Source organism: Lethenteron reissneri, chromosome 11, assembly GCF_015708825.2.
Source record: "Lethenteron reissneri isolate LAM-NWPU_2019-01 chromosome 11, ASM1570882v1, whole genome shotgun sequence".
Classification (NCBI taxonomy): domain Eukaryota; kingdom Metazoa; phylum Chordata; class Hyperoartia; order Petromyzontiformes; family Petromyzontidae; genus Lethenteron; species Lethenteron reissneri.
In genome coordinates, this window is record NC_083789.1 from 7,428,706 (window position 1) to 7,452,123 (window position 23,418).

Genomic DNA, 23,418 nt, shown 5'->3' on the forward strand with positions numbered 1-23,418 from the left:
TGCAGTATTTACAATTTCAGCTGGAACTGTCCAGGGGCTGATCTCTGGAAATCAAGCCCCAATTAACCCTTTAGTTTTCATTGTTTTTTTAACGTAACCTTGCATGTCCAACCTTTAGAAATGAGTGCAATAGAAATTAGGAATAAGCCATATCAGCTGTGGTGGAGATGCACGCCTGTTACTTGGAGGTGGTGTTGGTGGATCACTCAGAGATGGGGTCGTGAATATCGCACTCTACATCGACCTGCATGCCGTCGCGATCGTACGCAGTTAGCGCAGCCAGCAGGCGTCCCAATCTGGACATCATGTTGACCGTCCCTTGAGTCGCTTTGGCGGGACACCGTCTCTTTCAGGGATGGTGGCCAGTTGTCGAGACGAACGTCGGAGTTGCAGCCCAACGAAGGAATGTCTTGACAAAGTACATCCCCCGTGGAGATGGAGCGATGAAATCTAATTCGTGCTTGCACGTGCCACATAACTTGACACATCGCATTGTCGCAAGACCATGAGATATGGCGAAGGCTTTGGGAGGCCTTCATTCAGCAGTAGATCGATCATGGCTGATGATGATGATCTATTTGAAAGTGCTCTCTCTTCTCCAGGCACTGCCACAGAAAACAACTAAATGCTTTCAGATGAAATGTGACAGACAACGCATTGTCATGAACGAATCTTCCATGCGCAGACCTCCCTCCACGCTTTTGGGAGACTCTCGTTCAACAGTGGATTAATGCCTAGAACTAAAGTACCCTTTGGTTCTTTCCGTAAAGTCACGTAGGTATAAAATAAAATAAATTAAATCACGGCGTTTCGATTGCAAAACAAGCAATCAACCACGGCATCTCTCTCCCACTTCAGCAAACACATTTTTCTTGCTGTGGGTTTGCCACCTGATGATTGCTTGTGTTGCAATCGAAACGCCGTGATGTCATTCATTTTATACCTACGTGACTTTACCGAAAGAACCAAAGAATATGGATCCCTGCAGTCACGAAAACTTAAAATCTAGATAGAACTACCGTATTTGTACTACTAATTATTTTGCTGTATTGCCCCCTGCTACCTACAACGTAGACCCCTTTATTATGATGATCCTCATTATTTTCCCGGGAAGGCCTCACTGAATCTCAAGACCCATTTTGAGGAGGTTCCTGCATCGGAATACTTGGCGAAATCCAAATTAAGTCTTCTCACAGTTATAAGATGCTCCAGATAAAGTAAGATGCACCCCAAAATCGTGCCCGGTGTTAATAAAGTAAAATAAAATCTCACACACACACACCTACAGGATCATAAAACGCACCTCCCAACTTTTCGTTTTATGCTATGGAGAAGACGGTCATTAATTACGTGCATGCCTTTAAATCAGTGTTGTTCACTAACTACTCAAAGGGGACTACTTTCGCCCATAAGACATCATCGGTGTGAGGGCCGCCACACATTTGAAACCAATGGGGTCTGACAGCACAGCACGATGGTGAAGGTGTGATGTGGGGCCATCCATTGAGTAGGTACGCAAAAATCTGTCAAAAGTTGACCCCTCCCCCCCTCCCTGTACGCACGCGTACTTTTTACCCCCCCAACCTGCGTACGTACGCCTGACGCACCCTCCCCCCCCGAATCCTATAGAACGGCCGATATTTCATCCACGCAGACACGATAAAGGATGAATAATATTAACGTGTTTAAGCAAACAGATAGTCCACCGCCGGCTGCATTAAATAATTAAGTTGTGTACCTTGGCCACTTATTTTGCTGAGCTGCGTGATAGCTGCAGTCAGGGGCACGGTGGCACACGAGTGACACCTCTCCCACAGTCCCACTTCTCCCGGCAGTACTTGTTGTTTGACAGCTGGAGCAACTGAACTGTGGCTCATTTGATGGCCAATGTAGACGAATTATTATCGAGGCTTCACCCTCCCCCCCGTTTCCTATGCGTACGTACAATGTCAGTAGAGCCCCCCCCCCCCAAACGCAAGCGTACGCATTTGGGTTAACCCCGCCTCCCCCCTCCATGCGCACGTGCTAAATGGATGTGCCCTGTTCCCACGTGTTGTCAATTGTCGGGGGCCGCACGTCAGAGGCCGCGCCAAAGGCCACCAGGGGCCGCCAGTGGCCCGCGTGCCTCGCAATGAAGCACACCGGTTTCAATAATTATATTATCATTCATTCAATGCGGTCACGTCTGCTCCAAGAGCGACATCTATGGGTAGATACAAAAATAGCTGCTCTTAGAGACCGCTGTGTACATAACGTGGGGCTGCAAAAATGTGCGAAAGCATTACATTCCAAAATCAGTGTCTTGTCACAAAAAAAAACTATTAACCACAATATAATGTTTACGTACTTAATTTAACCCGGCATGCACCCGAAGTCAAGCAGTTGTGAGCCTGGATACGTCGCTTGGATAGTCACAGGCTTAAGGAATTCATATTCTTGGATCTTTCGGTAAAATCACGTAGATAGGTTCAAAGAAAATAATAATAAAAAATAACAGGCTTAAGGAACCACGTGTTGGGACAGCAGAGGGTAGTGCAAAATCCATAGCACGATGCTGCGATCTATGTTCACGCTGACCAGCGTGGAGAAGCATGGACAAACAACCTCCCATGAGTGTCTTTCTTTGTACCGCAATTGCATGTAGCCAACACAATAAACAATGGGCGAATTGCAATTATGATAACACGTTAGAGGCTAGCTTAACACGTAGGCTTTCGCAACCAAAATCATCCATAAGAGGTGTTTGGGTTAAATCGCGTGAATATATAAATATTGTGTCGTTAAACCCGCCACCACTCGACAGCCAACTCGTAAGGGTTGTCACGTAAACAGAACGTGGCCAATTCGTCACTAGTACAGCACACCGGTGTGTTGGAGAGCCAAGCCTCAACATTTACAAACTGAGTACAACGTTTCACCAGTAATTACAACTAGCTTCATCAGGCGACAGCCAGATTTGTGGAGAAGTCTTGCTGTTATGTTCCTTATATAGAGGCGGAGATGTGATGACCACGCTTCTACGCTCTTGCACAATGTGGCTGTGTCGGCTGGTGGCGGGTTTTAACAACACATTTATATATTTACGCGATCTAACCCAAAAACCTATATTATGCATTACTAATCAATTATTTTATTACAATAACACACCCGCCTCTGATTTCTGCAGCTGATAGGTTCAGCAACGACGTAGTCCTGCTGCTCTATTTAAGACCGGATGCAGATGGATGGCTTCACTCTTCTGGAAAATGATGCTGGATGAAATTACCATCGAAACGTCGTATTCAAATTGCAAATGTTGTGGATTTACTCTCAAACACACCGGTGGGCTGAAGTAGTAAATTATTGGCGTTTTGTTTAGGTGACAAATCCCTTACTAATTGGCTGTGTCGGGTGGTGGAGGCTTACGACACATTTATACTTATGCGATCTAACCTTAAAACCTTTATTATGAACTTTAAAGTATAATTTGTAAGCGGCCTCATTTGCAAGTGTGACCTGCCAGTATTGGGCGATGATCATTCAACTGAGTCATTTTCGAATTTTTGCAAATTCTGAACCTGACGCCGGCTATCTTCAATACCCACTGTGAAGCAGGCGACGTGGAGTAATTACTGAATTACTATGGTTTCTGTACCCGCAGTATTAACCAGGGCGGTCGCTGGGCTAAAACCGTGACCATCTGCAACAAGGGGCGAACGAGCTACCGCTAAGCCCAAGCAACGCTTACTCCTGCTGCTGATAATGATGATGACAATGAATACATATTTGTAAAATGGATGATGATAACGATGACAACAGTTTACAAGAACCGTACAGTACTCCCGATGGACAATCATCAATTTTTGCTTCTGACGATTTTGCTGATTAATTTAGCATTGATTAATGGATTATGGGGAGGGCGATGGCGATATGTTAAAAGTGAAGCTTCTGCTGCTTCTACTGAATTATAATAACTAGGATGGATTTGTAATGAACAAAAATAAAAGAATGATAATGATAACTAATCAGTGTGTATGAGCCCCCCAAATCTTCATCCCCCCCCCCCACCCCCAGCAAAGCTTGACATGTTATCTCACCGCAGCACACATTGCCACGTTGTTCACGCGTTGGCGTGTAAACACGTGTGTTTCCGCACCACATGGAATTTATTCATTATTCACTTGCCATGCGCGTGCGTGTGTGCACGCGTGGAACGGTTCGCGCGCTGCGCTCCGAACCCGGCGATCCCGAGTTCGATTCCCGCTCAGGGACCAACACCGGTGACGATCATCTGAACCGGTCCTGGGCCTCCCCTAGGTCGACTCAGCCTCAAATGAGTACCTGGTGCGGTGTGTAAAAACATCGCCACTGGGGGAGACAAAGGCGGCCGGGCGTGGTGTTGGCCACCCGACCCTCTCGTGTGCCACAGTGCCGGCCTTCATAGGTGCTCGCTAACAGCACTTGCCCCAACAGTCGGTTGAGGCTATACAGGGGATCTTTGTTTTTTGTGCACGCGCGTAACGGTTCGCACGCTGCGCTACGAACCCGGCGACCCCCCGAGATCGATTCTCGCTCAGGGCCAACACCGGTGACGATCATCTGAACCGGTCCTGGGCCTCCACCCCCTAGGTCGACTCAGCCTTAAGCGAGCTCCTTCCTGGCGCTGTGTGCACAGGTCAGCAATGGAGAGACGAAGGCGGCCGGGCGTGGTGTTGGATGCCCACACACCCCCGTGTGCCATTCCGGACTTAATAAGTGTTCGAGAACAGCACTTTCCCCAACACTCTTGTTAAAAGCTACTAGTACGAGGGATCTTTGCGTAGTCGTCTCCATTTGTTAGCCTCGGCGTTTGTGTGTGTGTGTGCGCTGGTGCGTAAACATCGCCACTGGGGAGACAAAGGCGGCCGGGCGTGGTGTTGGCCACCCAGCCCCCTCGTGTGCCACAGTGCCGGCCTTCATAGGTTATTGTGTGTGGGGGGGGGGAGGTGGGGGGAACGCTGCAAGCGATTCGTGGGAAAAAAGCGAAAGAGAGAGAGAAGAACCCCCAATCTATTGTAAGCCCCTGGCACTTGAGGGCAAATGACATCACATCCTTGGGGGGGTGGGTGGAGGAGGAGGGGATGGGGGTCACAACTGAAGTGAATAGGAGTGTCAGAATGCGTCACAACCACCAACCCACCAACGGTTCGAAGTTTTAAGTCTCAGAAAGCCTCCCTCCCTTTGAGTGACCGGCAGCCGCTGCTGCGGACGATGATGATGGAGTTTTGAAGGACGCAGTCATTCCTTTGTTCGTTAGCCTGGAGCGAGGGGAAAACGACGGAACAACTTGGCAATCTCCGGCTGCTAACTGTTGGAAGTTCGTTTTTTGTTGTTTAGTCAAGCCTGGCAGCACACGCGAGGCCACGTAGCGGGGAAGGTGAGTTGGGTGGCCGATGCTTTGCCGTGGGGGTGCTGCTGCTTCTGTTGCTGTTGTGGTTGTTGTGGTGGTGGCGAGATGGGGGTGGATGGAGATGTGGTGGATGAGATGGGGGTGGATGGAGATGTGGTGGATGAGATGGGGGTGGATGGAGATTGGGTGGATGAGATGGGGGTGGATGAGATGGGGGTGGATGGAGATGGGGGTGGATGAGATGGGGGTGGATGAGATGGGGGTGGATGAGATGGGGGTGGATGGAGATGGGGGTGGATGAGATGGGGGTGGATGGAGATGGGGGTGGATGAGATGGGGGTGGATGGAGATGGGGGTGGATGAGATGGGGGTGGATGGAGATGGGGGTGGATGAGATGGGGGTGGATGGAGATGGGGGTGGATGAGATGGGGGTGGATGAGATGGGGGTGGATGGAGATGGGGGTGGATGAGATGGGGGTGGATGGAGATGGGGGTGGATGAGATGGGGGTGGATGGAGATGGGGGTGGATGAGATGGGGGTGGATGGAGATGGGGGTGGATGAGATGGGGGTGGATGAGATGGGGGTGGATGGAGATGGGGGTGGATGAGATGTGGTGGATGAGATGGGGGTGGATGGAGGTGGATGGAGATGGGGGAGGATGGAGATGGGGGGGGATGGAGATGGGGGTGGATGAGATGGGGGTGGATGAGATGGGGGTGGATGGAGATGTGGTGGATGAGATGGGGGTGGATGGAGATTGGGTGGATGAGATGGGGGTGGATGAGATGGGGGTGGATGGAGATGGGGGTGGATGAGATGGGGGTGGATGAGATGGGGGTGGATGAGATGGGGGTGGATGGAGATGGGGGTGGATGAGATGGGGGTGGATGGAGATGGGGGTGGATGAGATGGGGGTGGATGGAGATGGGGGTGGATGAGATGGGGGTGGATGGAGATGGGGGTGGATGAGATGGGGGTGGATGGAGATGGGGGTGGATGAGATGGGGGTGGATGAGATGGGGGTGGATGGAGATGGGGGTGGATGAGATGGGGGTGGATGGAGATGGGGGTGGATGAGATGGGGGTGGATGGAGATGGGGGTGGATGAGATGGGGGTGGATGGAGATGGGGGTGGATGAGATGGGGGTGGATGAGATGGGGGTGGATGAGATGGGGTGGATGAGATGTGGTGGATGAGATGGGGGTGGATGGAGGTGGATGGAGATGGGGGTGGATGGAGATGGGGGTGGATGGAGATGGGGGTGGATGAGATGGGGGTGGATGAGATGGGGGTGGATGGAGATGGGGGTGGATGAGATGGGGGTGGATGAGATGGGGGTGGATGGAGATGGGGGTGGATGGAGATGGGGGTGGATGGAGTTGGAGGTGGATGGAGATGGGGATGAATGAGATGGGGGTGGATGGAGGTGGGGGTGGGTGAGATGGGGGTGGATTAGTTGGAGGTGGATGGGGATGGGGGTGGATGGGATGGGGTGGATGGAGATGAGGTGGATGGGGGTGGATGGAGATGTGGGTGGATGGAGATGGGGGTGGATGAGATGGGGATGAATGAGATGGGGGTGGATGAGATGGGGGTGGATTAGTTGGAGGTGGATGGGGGTGGATGGGATGGGGTGGATGGAGATGAGGTGGATGGGGGTGGATGGAGATGGGGGTGGATTAGTTGGGGGTGGATGGAGTTTGGACGTTGCGTCTTCACGGGTGGCTCACGGCGTGTCTAACGGTTCGCACGCGCGGCTGACATCGCGATGCGTGCGTGTCACTGGGCGAGGGGGGAGCGGTGCTCGCCAACAGCACTTGCCCCAACAATGCTGTTGTGGCTATAACGGGGCTGTGGTGGGGGAGCTTTGTCTTTGTTATCAGTGTGTGGGGGGAGCGGTGGCGCAGCAGTTAGCGCTGCGAACCCGGCGGCCAAGAGTTCGATTCCCGCTCACGGCCCGACACAAGTGACGATCATGTGTACCGGTCCTGCCCCCCCCCTAAGTCGACTCAGCCACAAATTAGTAGCTGGTGCGGTGTGTTAAAACATCGCCACTGGGGAGACAAAGGCGGTCGGCCGGCCGTGGTGTTGGCCCCCAATTCACGTTCATAAGTGCCCGCTAACAATAGTACTTGTACCAAGAGTCTGTTAAGAGGCTAGACGCGGGTGTGGGATCTTTGTCTTTCTTGCCCATGTGTATGTTATGCTCCAGTGTATGTGTGTGTACGTGTGTATTCCTCCTACGTATTATTGCATCACGGGATCTTGGGAGGTGTGGTGGTAGCTTGGGGAGGGAGGCTTTCATCTAGCAGTGGATTGTTCATGGCTGCATCGTATACACCGTCAATTCGAGTGTTTGTTGCCCTTCCACCGAACCTCCGATTAGCACGGTTGTCTATGTACGGTGCGAGAGGAGTTCAACTTACGTGCATTGTTTAAACAATATATCAACGTGTTCATTGCACATTATACGTGCATGTTATGTTTGTCTGATAATTGTATACGTACGTACCATATTCGCGTTGTGTGTTAAATCCAGTCAATTGGGAGCAAGTCCAGCTGTGATTATATCATTGTGTGCTTATATCAGAACTGTGTTTTATATAACATGTGCTTATATCCAGCTTCCACTGTACTATTGGGTGGGTAGGTTAAAGTGCACTACAATGGGGTTTTACGCGCCGTTTGTAATCGGAGCCTGAATAATACATTAGGCAGCTGACACTGGGCGCTGAATGCCCCACGACTTCAGGGCACAGCTTTTCAACAGTGCTTTCTCTCTTGCCCTGCATTATTAGCTTCCTCTGCCAGCCCATTCAACCGAAATGACACAGCACCGTCGATAAATACAGTACTTAATGCTCGCGCCGTTGAAAATACTTAAACCCCACTGTCGTCATTAACAAACAATGCCTTGTTACTGAAAATATGCGGGCAGACGTGCGTGTTGTGTGGGAAGTGATCGTTCAGTTGAAGCAGGAAATGCAGTGTGGGGGTAAATCACTTAAACATTCATCCCGCTACTTGTTTCGCTTGTTTATTAATGACAATAATGATGCTGTTCATCTCAGAGAGGCACGGAGTCTCAAGATGTATTTCTCTAAAGGTGTTGCATTGGGATGTTTTACCAAATTATTTCTTTGGAGTGCTCTTCATACGAGAGGAACCAGAGACCCCGGAGAAAACCCAAATATGTGAGGTTACATCACTCAACAGACCATAGGGTTAAGTTCGCATTGCCACTTGCTGTACTGCCATGATGTGGAATCCAGCGAGTTTGAGAGGACACAAATATCCATCACCCACCATCCCTTGACTCAGAAATGCTCCATTAAGAGGTGTGCGTTATCACGTGTCAGAATGACCTAATAGGATAACTTCCATGCATTTAGAAATTATTATTAAATGAATTATTAATGAGTCACGTTAACTGCCTTGTCCTCGTGTTCAGTAATGTGACCAGAGACGTGCAACTGAGAGCCATTAAGCAGTCAGAGCTCAGCATGTAGCGATGCATATCATCGATTAATATCGATTGTTGCCTTGACTTTACACGCATTGAATGGGGCATGTCATAATTAGTTCTTTACAACTATGCAAATTGTATTTGAGTTAATTTACTATTGTTACAAAGGAGAGAGAAAACAATCACGAGATGGTCAAAATCAGGCAATAAAAACATGTTTTGCATTACATTCATACTCGCCTTTAAAAAAAAATTGGTTCTGCAGTGTGATATGAACTGATATTTAGTGCACAAGCAAGGGCACCGCATTAATTTTATACAATCACACACGTTCAGGGCAAGTAACACTGCTCATGGCAATGGGTCACTAAACAAACGGGGACTAGCGAGGAGTGTGGGTTGTTCAAGTACAAAGTAAAATTAAAGCGGTAAATGTAAAGCAATGCAATGTGTTGCTCATCCTTTTAACTATTATTTTCATTTAGTTGACCAGGTAAGCCCCACTTAGCTAGATAGCTCCAAATACTCTGAACACGTGTTTCTAAATGTGGAAGGAAAAAACAGAGGACCCGGAGAAAAATCCATGCAACCAGGGAGAAAACATGCAAACTCCAAATATGCAGGCGTCAGGTTCGGGATTAAACCCACGACCTCCTTGCATACCAAGCGAGGGAGTTAACATCTCGCCACCGCGGCACCCATCCCAGGGCTTCCACGAAAGGGAGTGTTCAGAGAGCCCCTGTAAAGGGTTCCTGTCCCACTCTCGAAAAATTTACATGGCGGGAGGTCGGAGTTATCCACAGTTTACCCCAGCACATACCACCTACCAATCAACGAATTGTGGTCAACTCATTTATACTTTTGGATGGACGCAGGCAGGGGGAGAGGGAGGGGAATTTAAGAAACCTGCACCATTGTTTCACCTGCGGCACCAGGAGATTGAACCGGCGACCTCAGTCCAGTGTGCTGACCATTTCACCGTAGCAAAAGCTACGGTGAAAGCCTACGTGTTAACTCTTAGATCTAATGACGATCGCGAGGATTGATCAAATCACTTGGGGGTGAGGAATTTGTACATGCCTCGTGAAAACATACATGTCGTTGTCGCAGGGAGGTGCGCAGAAAACACCGGGTTTCCTGAGCGCTGGGCGGAGGTCGCTTCCTGCTCCGAGATGCACCGCAGAGGTTCGGCGATGGAGCCGCTGTTGGAGTGCGGATCGGGCGCAGCACCTCCGCCGAAACCTTCCCCAGCGTCCAAAGAGGCGTCTTTCACGAACCACGCTCGACGCGACAAATTCATCCGGTCCGTCTCCTGCACCTCCACGTCCTCTTCGCTGTCGTCGTGGTCTTCGTTGTCCCCTTCGTCTTCGCCTCCCCCGGCACCGCGCTGCGGCTGCCGTTCCCCCTGCGCCGGCTCGCACGGGCGCCGTTCCGAAGTGTCGAACCCGTTTCGGGGGCCCGTCGCGAACGCCCTCAGCCGCCAGCGCAACCGTGAGCCGTACGTGTGGACTTCCAATGGTCGCGTGACGGCCCAACTTGGCACGAATCCGGGAGAGAGCCGTCGCAACGACGACAACAACAATAACAAAAGCAGCGTGCATTTTCCCTGGGCCAACGCGAGAGCTGGTGAAACGAGCAGGAGCTTATTGGCAAACTCCAAAACAAAACTGCCTTCAGTCGTTCTCACCAAAGCAATCGGTGCTGCAACCCAGTGCTCGCAGGTGCAACGTTCTGGCCCTACAAAAAAATTGTCGGTTGATGCCGTGGTGGGTCAGGCGACGGCTGATCCATCAGAACCGGACGATACTTTCGTGTCCAGCTTTAGTTTCATCAGAGAATCGTTGAGGGTGCCGCAGCCTGCAACTGGCAGAGGTGATCTGATCGCGGGGAAGGGTGCCATTTGTGGCCCCATGGCAGGCGAACGGCCACCACGTCGCACGGAGGGGCGATGCACAGGCGGATCGGAGCCGTCTTGCCGCAGCACGCCGTACCGCAGCCAGAGCGTCTCGTCCGCGTCCTCGTGTGACGTCTCCAGCGTTTTGTCTGATGGCGGCGCGTCCGAGAGCGAGCCGGACGGCGCGCCATGTGGACGGCGAGACACGGACACGGGGCTCGGCTCGGCGGGTTCCTCGGACGCCGGCTCCCTCACCGCGCCATCGTCATCGCCGTCGTCTCCATCGTCGTCGTCACCATCGTCGTTTGAGCCGGCATCACGCTGGGAACTTCTCTTGGAAACCCACAAGCACGTCCTGCAGCAGTGTGCAGAGACTAATAGCAGTCGCCTACAGGTGCAACAACAGCACCCATTACCCTGAGCATACACACTTTTTACAAATGTATGTACCTTATAAGTGATGATATCACCCGCAGTGCACCTAATCTAGTAAGATCTGACTACCATACTTACAACAGGTGCTATAGGATCCTACGGGGCTGCGTCATCAGCAGAGTGCAGTGCAGCAATATCCATTGTTGTACTGTACTTTGCCATGATCCAACGTCCATCACCTCCACAACCCCCACAACCCGCACAGAATGAGGAGGCCCTCATCCAGCTGTAGTTGGACAAGCGGGCCGTCCATGTGCATGTGCACACACCCTACACGTGGACACAGAGTCTCCCCATTCCAAAAACGTTAGTCGGTGCTCATGTCCAGTGTGGAGTCAGCGGTAGTGTGAGCTATTATCTCCATATTGCAGGCACAGTTGACTTCCCACAAAATGGTACCGTACAAATTTGATGAACCCTGCACGGGTCACAGTTCTGAGTGGATCCCCCAATCAGGATTTAAACTTTGTAATAGTATGATTGTGAGAAGCTGCCGCTCTCCCACAGTGGTACCTGGCCAGATATGAAAATAATACATCCATAGGAAATTCCTCTTATCTCTGTTGATGTGCAAGCTGCTGTTGTTCTATTCGCAGCCGAGGCTAGCCTCAGCGGCGAGCAATAACTAAACCGGCCCTGTGCCCCCCTGCACTGACCAGCACGGTCAGTTATGGTCCCAACAACCCCCATGATTGACATGACATGGGGAGGCCTTAATCCAGCAGTGTATATATGTTGAGCTTCTTTCGCACCGTACTTAGCCAACTGTGCTGATCGGAGGTGCGGGGAAGGACGTCTTCGCACAAAGAAGCTGTTCTGAAGAAATTCCTTTTCAGTCTACATTTAAATTGCATATCTCAAGTGACTTCCTAATATTGGAAGGAAGAGCGTTACAGACGTCCGCAGAAGCGCACCTCACATTAGCGGATTGTCAATGGGTAGTACATTTCAGTTAAACTCTCTTTTACGAATATTTAGTTTTACCGTACAAATTGCTTATCATTAAAGAACTCGCTTTAGGTTAGAGCGGGGGAGGTTTATCATTTTTGCAGCCACACGCGAACGAACGCTGCGATAAAACACCGGGCAGATGCTGTCCCACGACCGTTGGACGTAATAGACACCAGAGGGGGGGAGGTGGGCAATTAGGGGGCATTGGCAGACTCGCCCCAACGCAGGCCCAAAAGCTTCACGAGTTGCGTGATTATAGCGTGCATCGCTTACAAAAAGGAAATCCTATTCCATGACAGAAGGACGGTTAGTGCAACCGCAATCGATGGCGTTACTTAAGCGGCGCTACTTATAGCGCACAACGCCTGCACAGTTGAAGGCGCTCGCCCAAAATTCGTCGATGGTGATAAATTATGCAGCGTGTTGTCTTTGGGTACCCGATGGCCTATGATGAGTGCGCTGGGGCATGTAACAGTTTAGACAAAGGGGTTGATGTGTTTTGAGATGGCAGTAATTTTAAACTGGCGATTTCAAACGTGTAATGTGCAATCATGCGTGATAGATTACGACTGTTTATCATTTTTTCATTATATGCTTCTTGGGGGCTGAATTAAATTAACCTGGTTTGTACTGGGAGCACTAGATCATACTGGATTCTTAAGATATCACGTTGTTTTGAAATCAATATACATGTGCAACATCGCATATCCAGTAATCACATATCTGCTCTGACCAATGAACTGCCCACACCCAGTGCAGTGTTGATGCATGGTGTAACTGCCATTTTTTAAAAATAGATATTCCCATATCTGTCCTATTCACATGTTTGCCTATACCTCAGTTCCCAAAAAGTCGCTTATGCGACATAAAAGTCTGGCTGTAACATCAAACGCACTAAAAGGAACAGAGATTTCCGATTCAGTCATACAAACTGTCGGGGCAAGTGCATTTCTAACTTTACTGTCACGGAATATGAACGGCACTTAACGCAGCGCTGCGGCCTGCGTTACAGTTTCCTTAGCCTCCTGAGTGTTGATGTAGACACACAGCTAAAGGTGCAACATTGTTTAGGCTGAGCTGACCTTGGGAAGGCCAAGGCTAGGTAGAGAAGTCAATTACCACTGGTGTTGTGTATGGCAAAGAATAAAATGCAGTTTGTAAGGCACATGGCAGAGCGCACTTGCCTAAACTCAAGCACTTTTTTAACCTTACACATGCACTTAGCATCATGTATAACACTATACACCAAGATTAGAGAACATTTTCCTTACTGAGGTCCGAATAGGACTTTCAAATACCTTTGGCGGGCCACACATTAACACAGGCTTCGATCCCTTGTAGTGACAAAAGTTACCGAGTGTGCTAATTAAAAACTCAGTGTTAACCCGTTGACAATATTCCTCTCTAGTACTCGAGCAGCGTGACTAAGATGCTTGCAGTGATGGATAAGTATCATTTACGGCTTCCCCACCCTTTGCTGTGGACAATGTACTCTGGCTTTCCGATGTGTTTTCGGCTTTGTACCGGGTATTGTTTGGCATTGTGTCCTAATGATTCGCTCCATGCGCTTCTTCAGGAACTGAAATGAGCGGCTCACTTTCTCTCTCAGATCTATAGCGCCGATGGCTGGTGCGGGTCTTGCTTGTTATTGACGCGATATAATTATCAAGATATATCGCACAAACGTGAACATCTTGCACAGTTGTACAATGCCCTCTGCCGATGCCAAAATTCATCAAATGCACTTTTGCGGATAAGACGTTGCTTTTTCTGCGCCTACCAGAGGTCGCAACAGGGTACCCGGCCGGGTACGGGTACCTGTTTGCGACCCTGGTGCGGCCGGGTACGGGTACGGGTAGACCATGAGTCATTGGTGAGTAACTGTCACTCATTTCCCAACGTCTTGTCTCTTCTCACAATTCAAGTTCCTAGAATCAACCCACCCGCGCCTGCAACATGGCTTCATCCCAGAGGTCGCAATCAGGTACCCGATACCCGTACCCTACCCGTACCCGACCGGGTACGGGTACCCGTTTGCGACCCTGGTGCGGCCGGGTACGGGTACGGGTAAGGAATCAAAACCCGTTCGCGACCTCTGGCGCCCACGCTTCATTTCATCCGAGTTGCTGTGAGGCAGGCCCGTTGTCCGTGGTGCCCATGCAATGTTGTCGGCATTGTACGTATTCGTTCACGTCTTAATCAAGAGACGTTTGTTTCATTCGTCCCAGCTGATCATGCGCGTGAGTGAACTCAAACGACAGCAGATGGTGGCTGCTGGACAGGACGACTTTGAAGCAGGTAACCTGTGATGCTCACCACTTCCCACATTTCCAGTTCATGTTTTTATTTATTTCCTAGCTAAGGTTGAATGCATTTATGCATTAGCTCAGTCCTGAAGTCCTGAATTAGAGAGGGGGTCACAATAACGCTCGTAAAGATGATTCAATATGAACCAAACTGTAGTATAAGTTGCGTTGCTATGTTCGGACTTACCCAGTGTAAAGGTGGACAAATACTTTGAGGATTTGCTGGAATCTTGGAGACACAAGCCAGAGCAGAACAACTACAGCTGCCCATTGACTTCCACTCTGAAAACAGTTATATAACCCATGCGTATGCGCGATTCTTCTTAACTTGGATCACAAAAGCAACACTGTGAATGTGATAAGAAGTGAAATGAATATCACATATTTGAAATGTTAAGCATTATAGAAACATACTCTTTAGTTCTTTCGATAAAGTCACGTAGGTATAAAATAAAATAAATCACGACTGAGGACGACCGCTTGTGTTGCGATCAAAACGTCGTGATTTATTTTATTTTCTAACTACGTGACTTTACCCAAAGAACCAAAGAGTATAGATTCCTGCAGTCACGAAAGCTTCAAATCAAGATTATAGAAACATCTGTGGAAGTATTATTTTAAATAAAATAAGCAATAAACTGAAGCAGTAATGTTTAAATTAGAGCTACAATTTCAGTGAACACATTTAAAAATAAGCTGTATGGTAAATTGATGGGGTAATAATGTATGGAGCGTTTGTGCCACACAGCGGAGCAGGTGAGCAAGCAGCTGGAGGAGACCCAAGCTCAGTTGGCCCTGCTGAGTTTCCAAATCCCGTCTGGGAATGTGGAATTGGCAGCAGCACTGCGTTCCGTCGTATTCAGCACATCCTGCGTATCTGCCGGCAAGTGAGTGGCTTCGTCGCGGGGCCTGTACGGTTAGGGTACGGTTTGCAGTCCCAAATCCCAGTTCTCGGTGCCTATTCCAGTCCAGAATTCAACACCAGTCACCCGAGATGTTAACTCCCCTCGCCTGGTGTGCCGGTCGTGGGTTCCATCCTGACCCTCATGCCTGTATATGTAGAGTTTGCATGTTCTCCCCATGGTCATGTAGATATTTCTTTGGGTACTCCGGTTTTTCCCTATACATATAAAAACGTTTGTTTAGAGTATTTAGCTGCTATCAATGTCCACATGATAATCCACTTCGTTGAGTTATCATTTGTGGCCAGGTCGCTTCTCAAATAAGAGCTATATAGCTCAGCGGGCCTTTCCTGGTATCATAAACATAGTTTAGTTTTAAAATGGCCACCAGTCTCCAAGTCGATCAGTAGAAATATTCTCCATGTTTTCTAGATATGGGTTTTCCAAAGCTCCAATTAAATGATTTCCAGAACATGTAGTACTGTATTGCCGAAATAATTCTCGTAAAAAAAGCATAATTAGAAAAATATAGCATTTTTGTTTCATAGCACAAACATTTTAATTCCCATTCATTACTCATCTCCCCACAGTCTCAAGACTAATTTTCTCAATAGTCCCGGTTGGCATGTTTGACTAATTCCTTTAGAATTTTTGGCCATTTGATTTGTGATGTGTGCTCATTTTGTGAAATTCCCAACAGGAGTCAAGAGGAACTTTGGAGGGACCCATGTTTTAAGATTCAGCAGAAAAAGAAAGCGTTACAGGTACCCTATGGCGTGTGGAGCGGATATGGTCACGGAATTGAATTTCAGATCGGCCACTGGCCACAAGAGGCCTACCGCTTGGAAACTATTTTCATCTGTCACTGCAACAATGGGCTTGCATAATGCGCATGCATGATATACAATGATTACCATATAAATAACCCAACCGGCAATGTATACTCATTGTAATTTAAAAGCAATAATTAATCCCTGCCCGATTCGCTCAAAAAGGGCTCACAAGTATTTTCATCACATCTACCCCTCTATTTAAGGAACGAAACAGCAGGATTTCTCCACAAATCTGGCTGTCGCCTGATGAAGCTAGTTGTAATTACTGGCGAAACGTCGTACTCAGATTGTAAATGTTGTGGCTTTGTTCTCCAACACACTGGTGTGCTGTACTAGTAACAAATTGGCATGTTCTGTTTATGTGACAAACCTTACTAATTGGCTTTGGTGGTGGGTTTAACGACACATTTATATTTTACGCGATCTAAACCGAAAAAAATACTGTATTATGGATGGCAACATTGTTTTTAATTGCAGTGCATTCAGTCACTTCTGCCACAGCAAGGACCTTTTTATACTCAATACTCGGTTTATCTGCACATTATTTTATTAGATAACGCTGAAATGCGTGTACTGGTACAAAGTTGTCCGAAAGCCACAATTCTCTGTTATTTTTTTGTTAATTTATCTTTCTGCCATGAGTTCAAATTGCCATTACGAAGGTATATCATTGCGTCGGCGCTGTCCACGCGCTAACAGCGACGTTTGCCGCATTCAGGAGCGAATCTCGGAGCTTCGACGAAGCCTGTCCGAACTGGAGGAGGAGGAGCGCCGAGTCGGTGTGGCTCTCGAAGAGAGAGACCGCAACGGTGTCGTCGCCGCCGTCGCCGCTGCCGACGATCGCTGTGGCCGAGGAAGCCCTCTCACGCCAGACTTGCTCGACACCCTCGAGGACTCGCTGAGGTGGTTGCTCGCCAGCTTAGCCACCCCGGGAGAAGTCGAGCGGTGAGTCTCTTTTTTTTTTTACGAGTTCATGGAGGCCCATACAGGTTTCTCTCTCGGTTGTCCTTTTCAAACAACTCACGTCTATGCGTGTCGTTTCATTGCAGTCTTCGAGAGCAAGAGAAGGCCCCTGCGTTGTCTGTTAAAGAATTATCCACAAAGGTACACTTAAAGGCAAAACATTTGTTCGCGTGTTTATATCTTGACTGTCTCGCTTTTTATTTTACTTTAATTGAGCCCTGTTTTCCTTGTTGAAGAGACTTAAGGCTTAATAGGCAGTGACCTCATCCTAACAAAAATAATTGACTGCACATTTTTTAACAAAGATGTACAGTAAACTTGTAAAAGAAAAGGATTGATTTGTATATTTTGATTATGGCTGGACGGCCCTTAAGAAGAATTGTGGTTTAGTGCTAGCTAGAGCCACAGCTCGTCTAATATAACTAGTTCTTCCATGTATTTGTCTTTTGAGGTTGCCGCATGTCAGCTGGAAGTCACCGCTCTCAGACAGAAAATCAGCGATGCCGAGACGCAGCTTCGAGTACTCACGGAAAACAAAGCAGCAGCCGTCGCTGGTACCTACCTTGTGCACTACGTGTAAAACCGAAATTATTATTCGAAGTAGAAAAGCATAAACAAACATAATGATAATAATACACTTACAGAATATTTCACTTTCACGTCCTCTGCATTTTGTTATTTTGTGTCACCACAGAGCGGGACTTTGCATTGGCCAGGCGGCTGGTGGAGGAGGGGCGGAGGTTGGCAGAGGAAGGGGACATGGCGAGGTGGCGGCTCCAGGCTCTGCAGGGCCCTCGCGGCACCACTGGGACCCGGGCCACGGGAGGAGCCCCACACAACGAGCTGGAGCGGTTTCGGCAGCAGCATCGCGAGGCACGGGCCGGCCTGGAGACTCTCACGGCGCAGCACGGTACAGCGCAGTACAGGACATCGCCAGCATCACCATCATCATCATAAACAGCCATGAACTGCTAGATAAAGACATCCCCCCTATCTGTTGCCATCTCTCATGTTCTTGCAATACATCGATCCATATAACAACGGTACGTAAGCTGATGTTTCAGGTTATTGCGTGAATCACCGCAAGTGATGCCTGGACGAGTAAACATAAACACAAAATAAAAAATGGGGCCTGTCCTGGCTCATCCCCCCCTCAACCAGTATATATACGGGGTAGTATCTCTTGGAATTTCTCATTTACTTGATCCACCTCAAGGCGGAAGCTTGTGTTGCCTCTGAAACGTCGTGATTTTTATTTTATTTTTATTTTATTTTACTTTAATTAATTATAATTTTTTACCTACGTGACTTTACCGAAAAAACCTAAGAATATAAACACTAAATAGTAAGTACTCTCATGTACAATATATATACACCCCTGTTGAGTAATTTAGAGGTGTGCTGAAGTTTATTCTGAATCATCTTTGGATACATGTTGACTGCCTGTGTTTCACTCCTTGATAATCATCTTCAGTCATCGTAAACCTACTGCTGATTGAAGGCCTCTTCAAACCGTTACCATCTGTCACATTCCTACGATGTAGCAACATATCTGGCGCCAGCACACGAGCGAGATTGCATCGCTGTATCTCCTTGGTGGACGTCCTATCGGTCATGTCACCTCCTTTGGCTGCCCCTCTGTGGTTAGTCTTGACCACCAGCCATCATCCTTTCTTCTGGCATGTCCTGCCCAAGGCCACTTTTCTTAATGACCTATCATGTTTTTTTTTGTGACACACATCGTGTATGGGTCTTTTTTTTACCCATATCAGTTGGTGTGACACCACACAGATGACATCAGTGTATAATGTGATATTATGATCACAGCAATGGTGACGGCACCACTATAACATCATGTTGATGTCAGTGACGTCACCATTGGTGATGTATTCAAGTAAATATGTTATGGTGGGTGTAAGAGCAATTGTAAATCAAGGTTGTGTGTCATTACATATTCTTTATCACTCTTTTTGGAATGTATTTTTACTGAATGTCTATAATTGAAACGTTGGCAATCTTTTGAATGCACATGTATGTATGTTGAACTTCTTTCGCACCGTATGTATCCAAACATGCTAATAGACATGATCAAAGCCTATTTGAAGTTTGTTTTATGTCATCATTTGTTAATATTTTTACTTTTATTTTTCTACAGAACAAAAGCTAAGGGGCCAGGCTATGGCACATTCTAAAGTGCTGCAGGATTTCATGAATAGGTAGGTGATGCTAATCACATGCTCTCTCTCACCTGGTTATAATGAACAGACATAATTGTCTGGCCTTTGTTGTTTGTCTATATGTCACCATGCTGGTCAGTGCCGGTCATTGAAGGAGGGCCCCCGGGATCAGTTCAGATATCACTAAGCACTGATGTTGGCCATGGCAAGGAATCGAACCCATCTGATTGGGTTCATAGTGTAGTATTCTAACCACTACGCCACTGCCCTACCCAATACATATATACTGGACTGAATCACATCAATTTATATGTCATAGTTTATTTCACTGCATATAAAATTGTAGTTCAGGAACACAAATACACGTATAGACTACAGTTTCATTTTCAATTTTATCAAAATAGAAAGCCATCTCTGAACTCTGTCATAAATTATGTTAATACATACGTGACAATTCACTGCCAGATGAGGGCTCTGCGCACCGTATATATCAATGGGGTATTTGGGCCATACTTCACCATGTTGGTGAGTATGCATGGATCATAGGTGTGGGAGCATAGCAGTACAGCACAGCAATGGGGGTTTCTTTACACACCTATCAATCACATCCACCCGATTGGAGAATATGCCATTGCCACCCCTCCTAAGTCCCAAAAATCTGCCACCATCACTCATTACTGCCGGTGCCCTCAGCCCTTGCAGCGCCGGTTTTCATAGCCTGGTGTCTGGGTTCCTCCAGGCCTTGGCCCCCGGTTCAGTTGCACTGCCTGCACCAAGGTAGCGAGATGTTAACTACCTCGCCTGCAATACAGGAGATTGTGGGTTTCATCCCGACCCGGACACCTGTATATTTAGAGTTTGCATGTTCTCCCCGTGATCATGTGGATTTTTCTCTGGGTCCTCCGGTTTTTACCTCCATATTTAGAATCAACATGGGTTTAGAGTGTTTGGCTGTTGTACATTTTTACATGGTAAGCCACTTCGTTCAGTTATAATTTGCAGCCAGGTCGCTTCTGAAAAAGAGGGATATATAACTTAGTGGGCCTTACCTGGTAAAATAAAAATAGTAGTTACTCAATACCTACGCCACTGCCCCTGACCCTAACCCATGACGCTCGCACCAGGTGCAGGAACCCATTTGTGACACGAGTCTGGGAGGCTGATCTCCAGGCCTGCAGCGTCATCCTGCAGAGTCTGGCAATCGATCGCCACGGGGAAGATGATCTGGGCCAGGGTGGCGTGACTGCCGAAGGCGCCGATGGAACAAAAGTGACAGTGGAAGCAACAGAAGTCCCGGCTGAAAAAATCTCCCAGCCTGAGTCTGTGTGGCTCGACCATGAGATGGCAAAGGAGACTTTGTGCTTCACAGAAAATGGCCTCCCAGTGGTGAGCAGGGTTGTGTTTCTTTTTCACCTAGGTGCTGACATCAAAAGGTGCTTGTGAACAGCAATCATCCATTTTCACCCTGCAGTTTATCAGACTAAACTATGGATCTTTACCTTTTTCATGCTTTCCAACCCTAGTTTGAAAGTGTTATTGTGTTAGCGCTATCCATCTGTCTGTCTAGAATGGTGGGGGCATGATAACTCTTGTGAATGTGATCCAATGTGAATTCAACTTTAGTATCAAAGTTGTCTTCTTGGTTCTTTCGGTAAAGTCACGTAGAAGGGAAATAATAAAATAAAATAAAAATTTATTTGATAATGTTAAATTTGTATTATTTTATTATTTCCCTTCTACGTGACTTTACCGAAAGAACCAAGAAGATGAATCCCTGCAGTCACGAAAGCTTTAAATCGAAATATCAAAGTTGTGTCGCTATCATAAACTTACTCCCAAGAAAAATGGCCAAATTGATCAAAGATGTGCCAAAAAACTTGGATGCAAAACCGGTGCGAAAAGGATTTGCATGCCGCCTCATTCCCTGCTAATCACACCATTATATGTGACTTCATCTCGAGATGGCGCACGTCATGTGCATGCCTCGCTTCATAATTACTCCATTACGCGTAACCTCATCTCGCGACGCCACACATCACGCGCCGTGTTTTGTCATCTCATTGCATGGCTTAAAATATAACGTTATTATCGCTCATTATGCATAACTTTTACTGCCAACATTTTTCCTGAGAAAATGTCAAATATAGTATTTTATCTGAAAAGCATGGATTCGGTCATCTTATCGTGCAATGTGTATGACAGCGAGTACTCTAGTTACCTACTGTGTTGCTTTTTTCAGAATCCATGTGAGGTTGTCAGCGATCATCCCAATGCCCTCCCAAGGCAGCTAAGCGATGATGTCATTCAGGAGCAGTGCGAGTCCATCAGCAATCGGCTTCTATGCCTGGAGGAGCAACTGCAGCATGCATTGGACACAAGGGATCAGAGGCTGGCTCATATCCTACTTGCGTGGCTGCTTCAATGCACATACTACAGAAATGAAACGTGACGTCACTTTCATGGTGTCTTTTCCGTGCTTTTCCCACAGAGAATTGTCGTTACATGATGTCACTTTAAGGATTTGACATAACTTTATAATTTACCTGCCCGTACTGAACATCTGTGAAAACCAGCTTCATAGCTCATTGGATTTCTCCACTCTAAATAAAGATTCTGATTATGATTATGAAAATATTAAAATGGTTCCATTAAAACTTTTACTGATGAACCTTTGCTCACAATAAAAAATCAATACTTCATATATATAATTACTAACATGATTACATTTATGAAAATGTAATACGTACATAGGAATCCCAAAAATGTGAGTGAAAATCCGAATTTGGGCCTAAAAATCCAAAAATATGATATCTAAAGATATGTCATCAAAAACTCATGGCTAGTCTCTTGGTCACCTTTATCCTGTCGATTGCTACTGCAATTCTCCTTGACAGTGCCCTCACAGCGCTTGCAGGAGGAGATAACAGAGGTGAAGGGGACCCTCCAGAGCATGCTGAGTCTCCTGGAGGAGGAGGAGCCAGAGGATGAAGCGGAGCAGGAAGAGTGGACAGATTGGGAGTGAGCAGGACAGAGTGTCGAGTTCATCCTGGGAACGGCAACATACAAATACAACTGATCAAGAAGGCTAAGCCTATGCCAAATGTATTCTGAATGGACACAGTCATGAACCAGAGCGATTTTGGAACCATATAGTATATAAACAACATACTCTTTGATTCGTTCGGTAAAGTCACGAAATAATCAAAGAGTATGGATTCCTGCAGTCACGAAGGCTTCAAATCAAGATATAAACAATTTATGATACTTCGTCAGCTGTGGTGCAGCCGCACAGTAAACAAAAACTCAACAGAATCGTCAATAATACTGCTCCAAAAGTGAAATAATACATAACAGGATAACATGTTATGTCAATAGCCCTTCTTCATAGCAATGAAGCTATGCTATATAGTTATTTTATTAAGACTACGAGCTGAGTGTGATAAGATCAATGTGGACACATTGAGGAATGTTTAAGCATCCTCTGTGAAACTGATCGAGATGTGTGTCCAATCTCATTGTGCGCGCAGTTTAACTGTCTCCAATAATTTACAGTACACACAAATGGTTCCTGACTTTTGTCGAAACTCCACAACTCCCGACCAGAACTCCCTCCCGACGCAAAACCTAACACATTTCCACGTTTACCAGTTTTCTCTGTGTGGTAGCACACCGCTCGGCCGCCTTTGTCTTCCAGTGCCAATGTTTACACAAAATCATCTGCACACACAGATAGAAACATGTTGGCAACATATTAACAGAGAAAAAATTGGCAAACACGGAAAGGCGGACATTTATGTGTTTCAAAAACTGGAGCTTGGTATACCATGCTGTAATCTCAATGATATCACCTGAAGTGTCCTTGTTTTTTTTTTTATACTTTTATCAAAAAGGGTACTTGCCTATTTGTGCAGGCTATGGGCCGATTGTCGGGTGGTGGAGGGTTACGACACATTTATAAATAACGCGATCTAAATCCAAAAACGTTGATTATGAAGCTTATTTTGTTAAGAAAACAGAGACCGTTAGTCATAGGCAGAGGAGAAGTGAAAGGTCTTGAGTCTGATCATAGATGGGGACAGGAAGTGAAGAGCACGGATAGCTGGGGGAAGGGAGTTTCAG

General features: G+C 47.3%; 1 protein-coding gene across 3 annotated transcripts; it reads left to right on the plus strand.

Moving 5' to 3' along the window:
* The first annotated feature begins 4,547 nt into the window (after positions 1–4,547).
* DISC1 (DISC1 scaffold protein) lies at positions 4,548–23,170 on the plus strand. Of its 3 annotated transcripts, none has more exons than XM_061549954.1 (12): positions 4,548–4,654; positions 9,949–11,126; positions 14,347–14,416; positions 15,173–15,311; positions 16,027–16,090; positions 16,878–17,104; positions 17,209–17,263; positions 17,574–17,676; positions 17,817–18,032; positions 19,278–19,338; positions 20,424–20,685; positions 21,539–23,170. In XM_061549954.1, the coding sequence occupies exons 2-12, from the start codon at positions 10,011–10,013 to the stop codon at positions 21,746–21,748; spliced, it is 2,523 nt and encodes an 840-aa protein (XP_061405938.1). In that variant the 5' UTR covers positions 4,548–4,654; positions 9,949–10,010; the 3' UTR covers positions 21,749–23,170. The 3 variants fall into 3 exon arrangements, with proteins under 3 accessions (XP_061405938.1, XP_061405937.1, XP_061405939.1); XM_061549953.1 differs by lacking the exon at positions 4,548–4,654 and adding an exon at positions 5,240–5,395; XM_061549955.1 differs by lacking the exon at positions 4,548–4,654 and adding an exon at positions 9,245–9,266.
* The last annotated feature ends 248 nt before the right edge of the window (positions 23,171–23,418 follow it).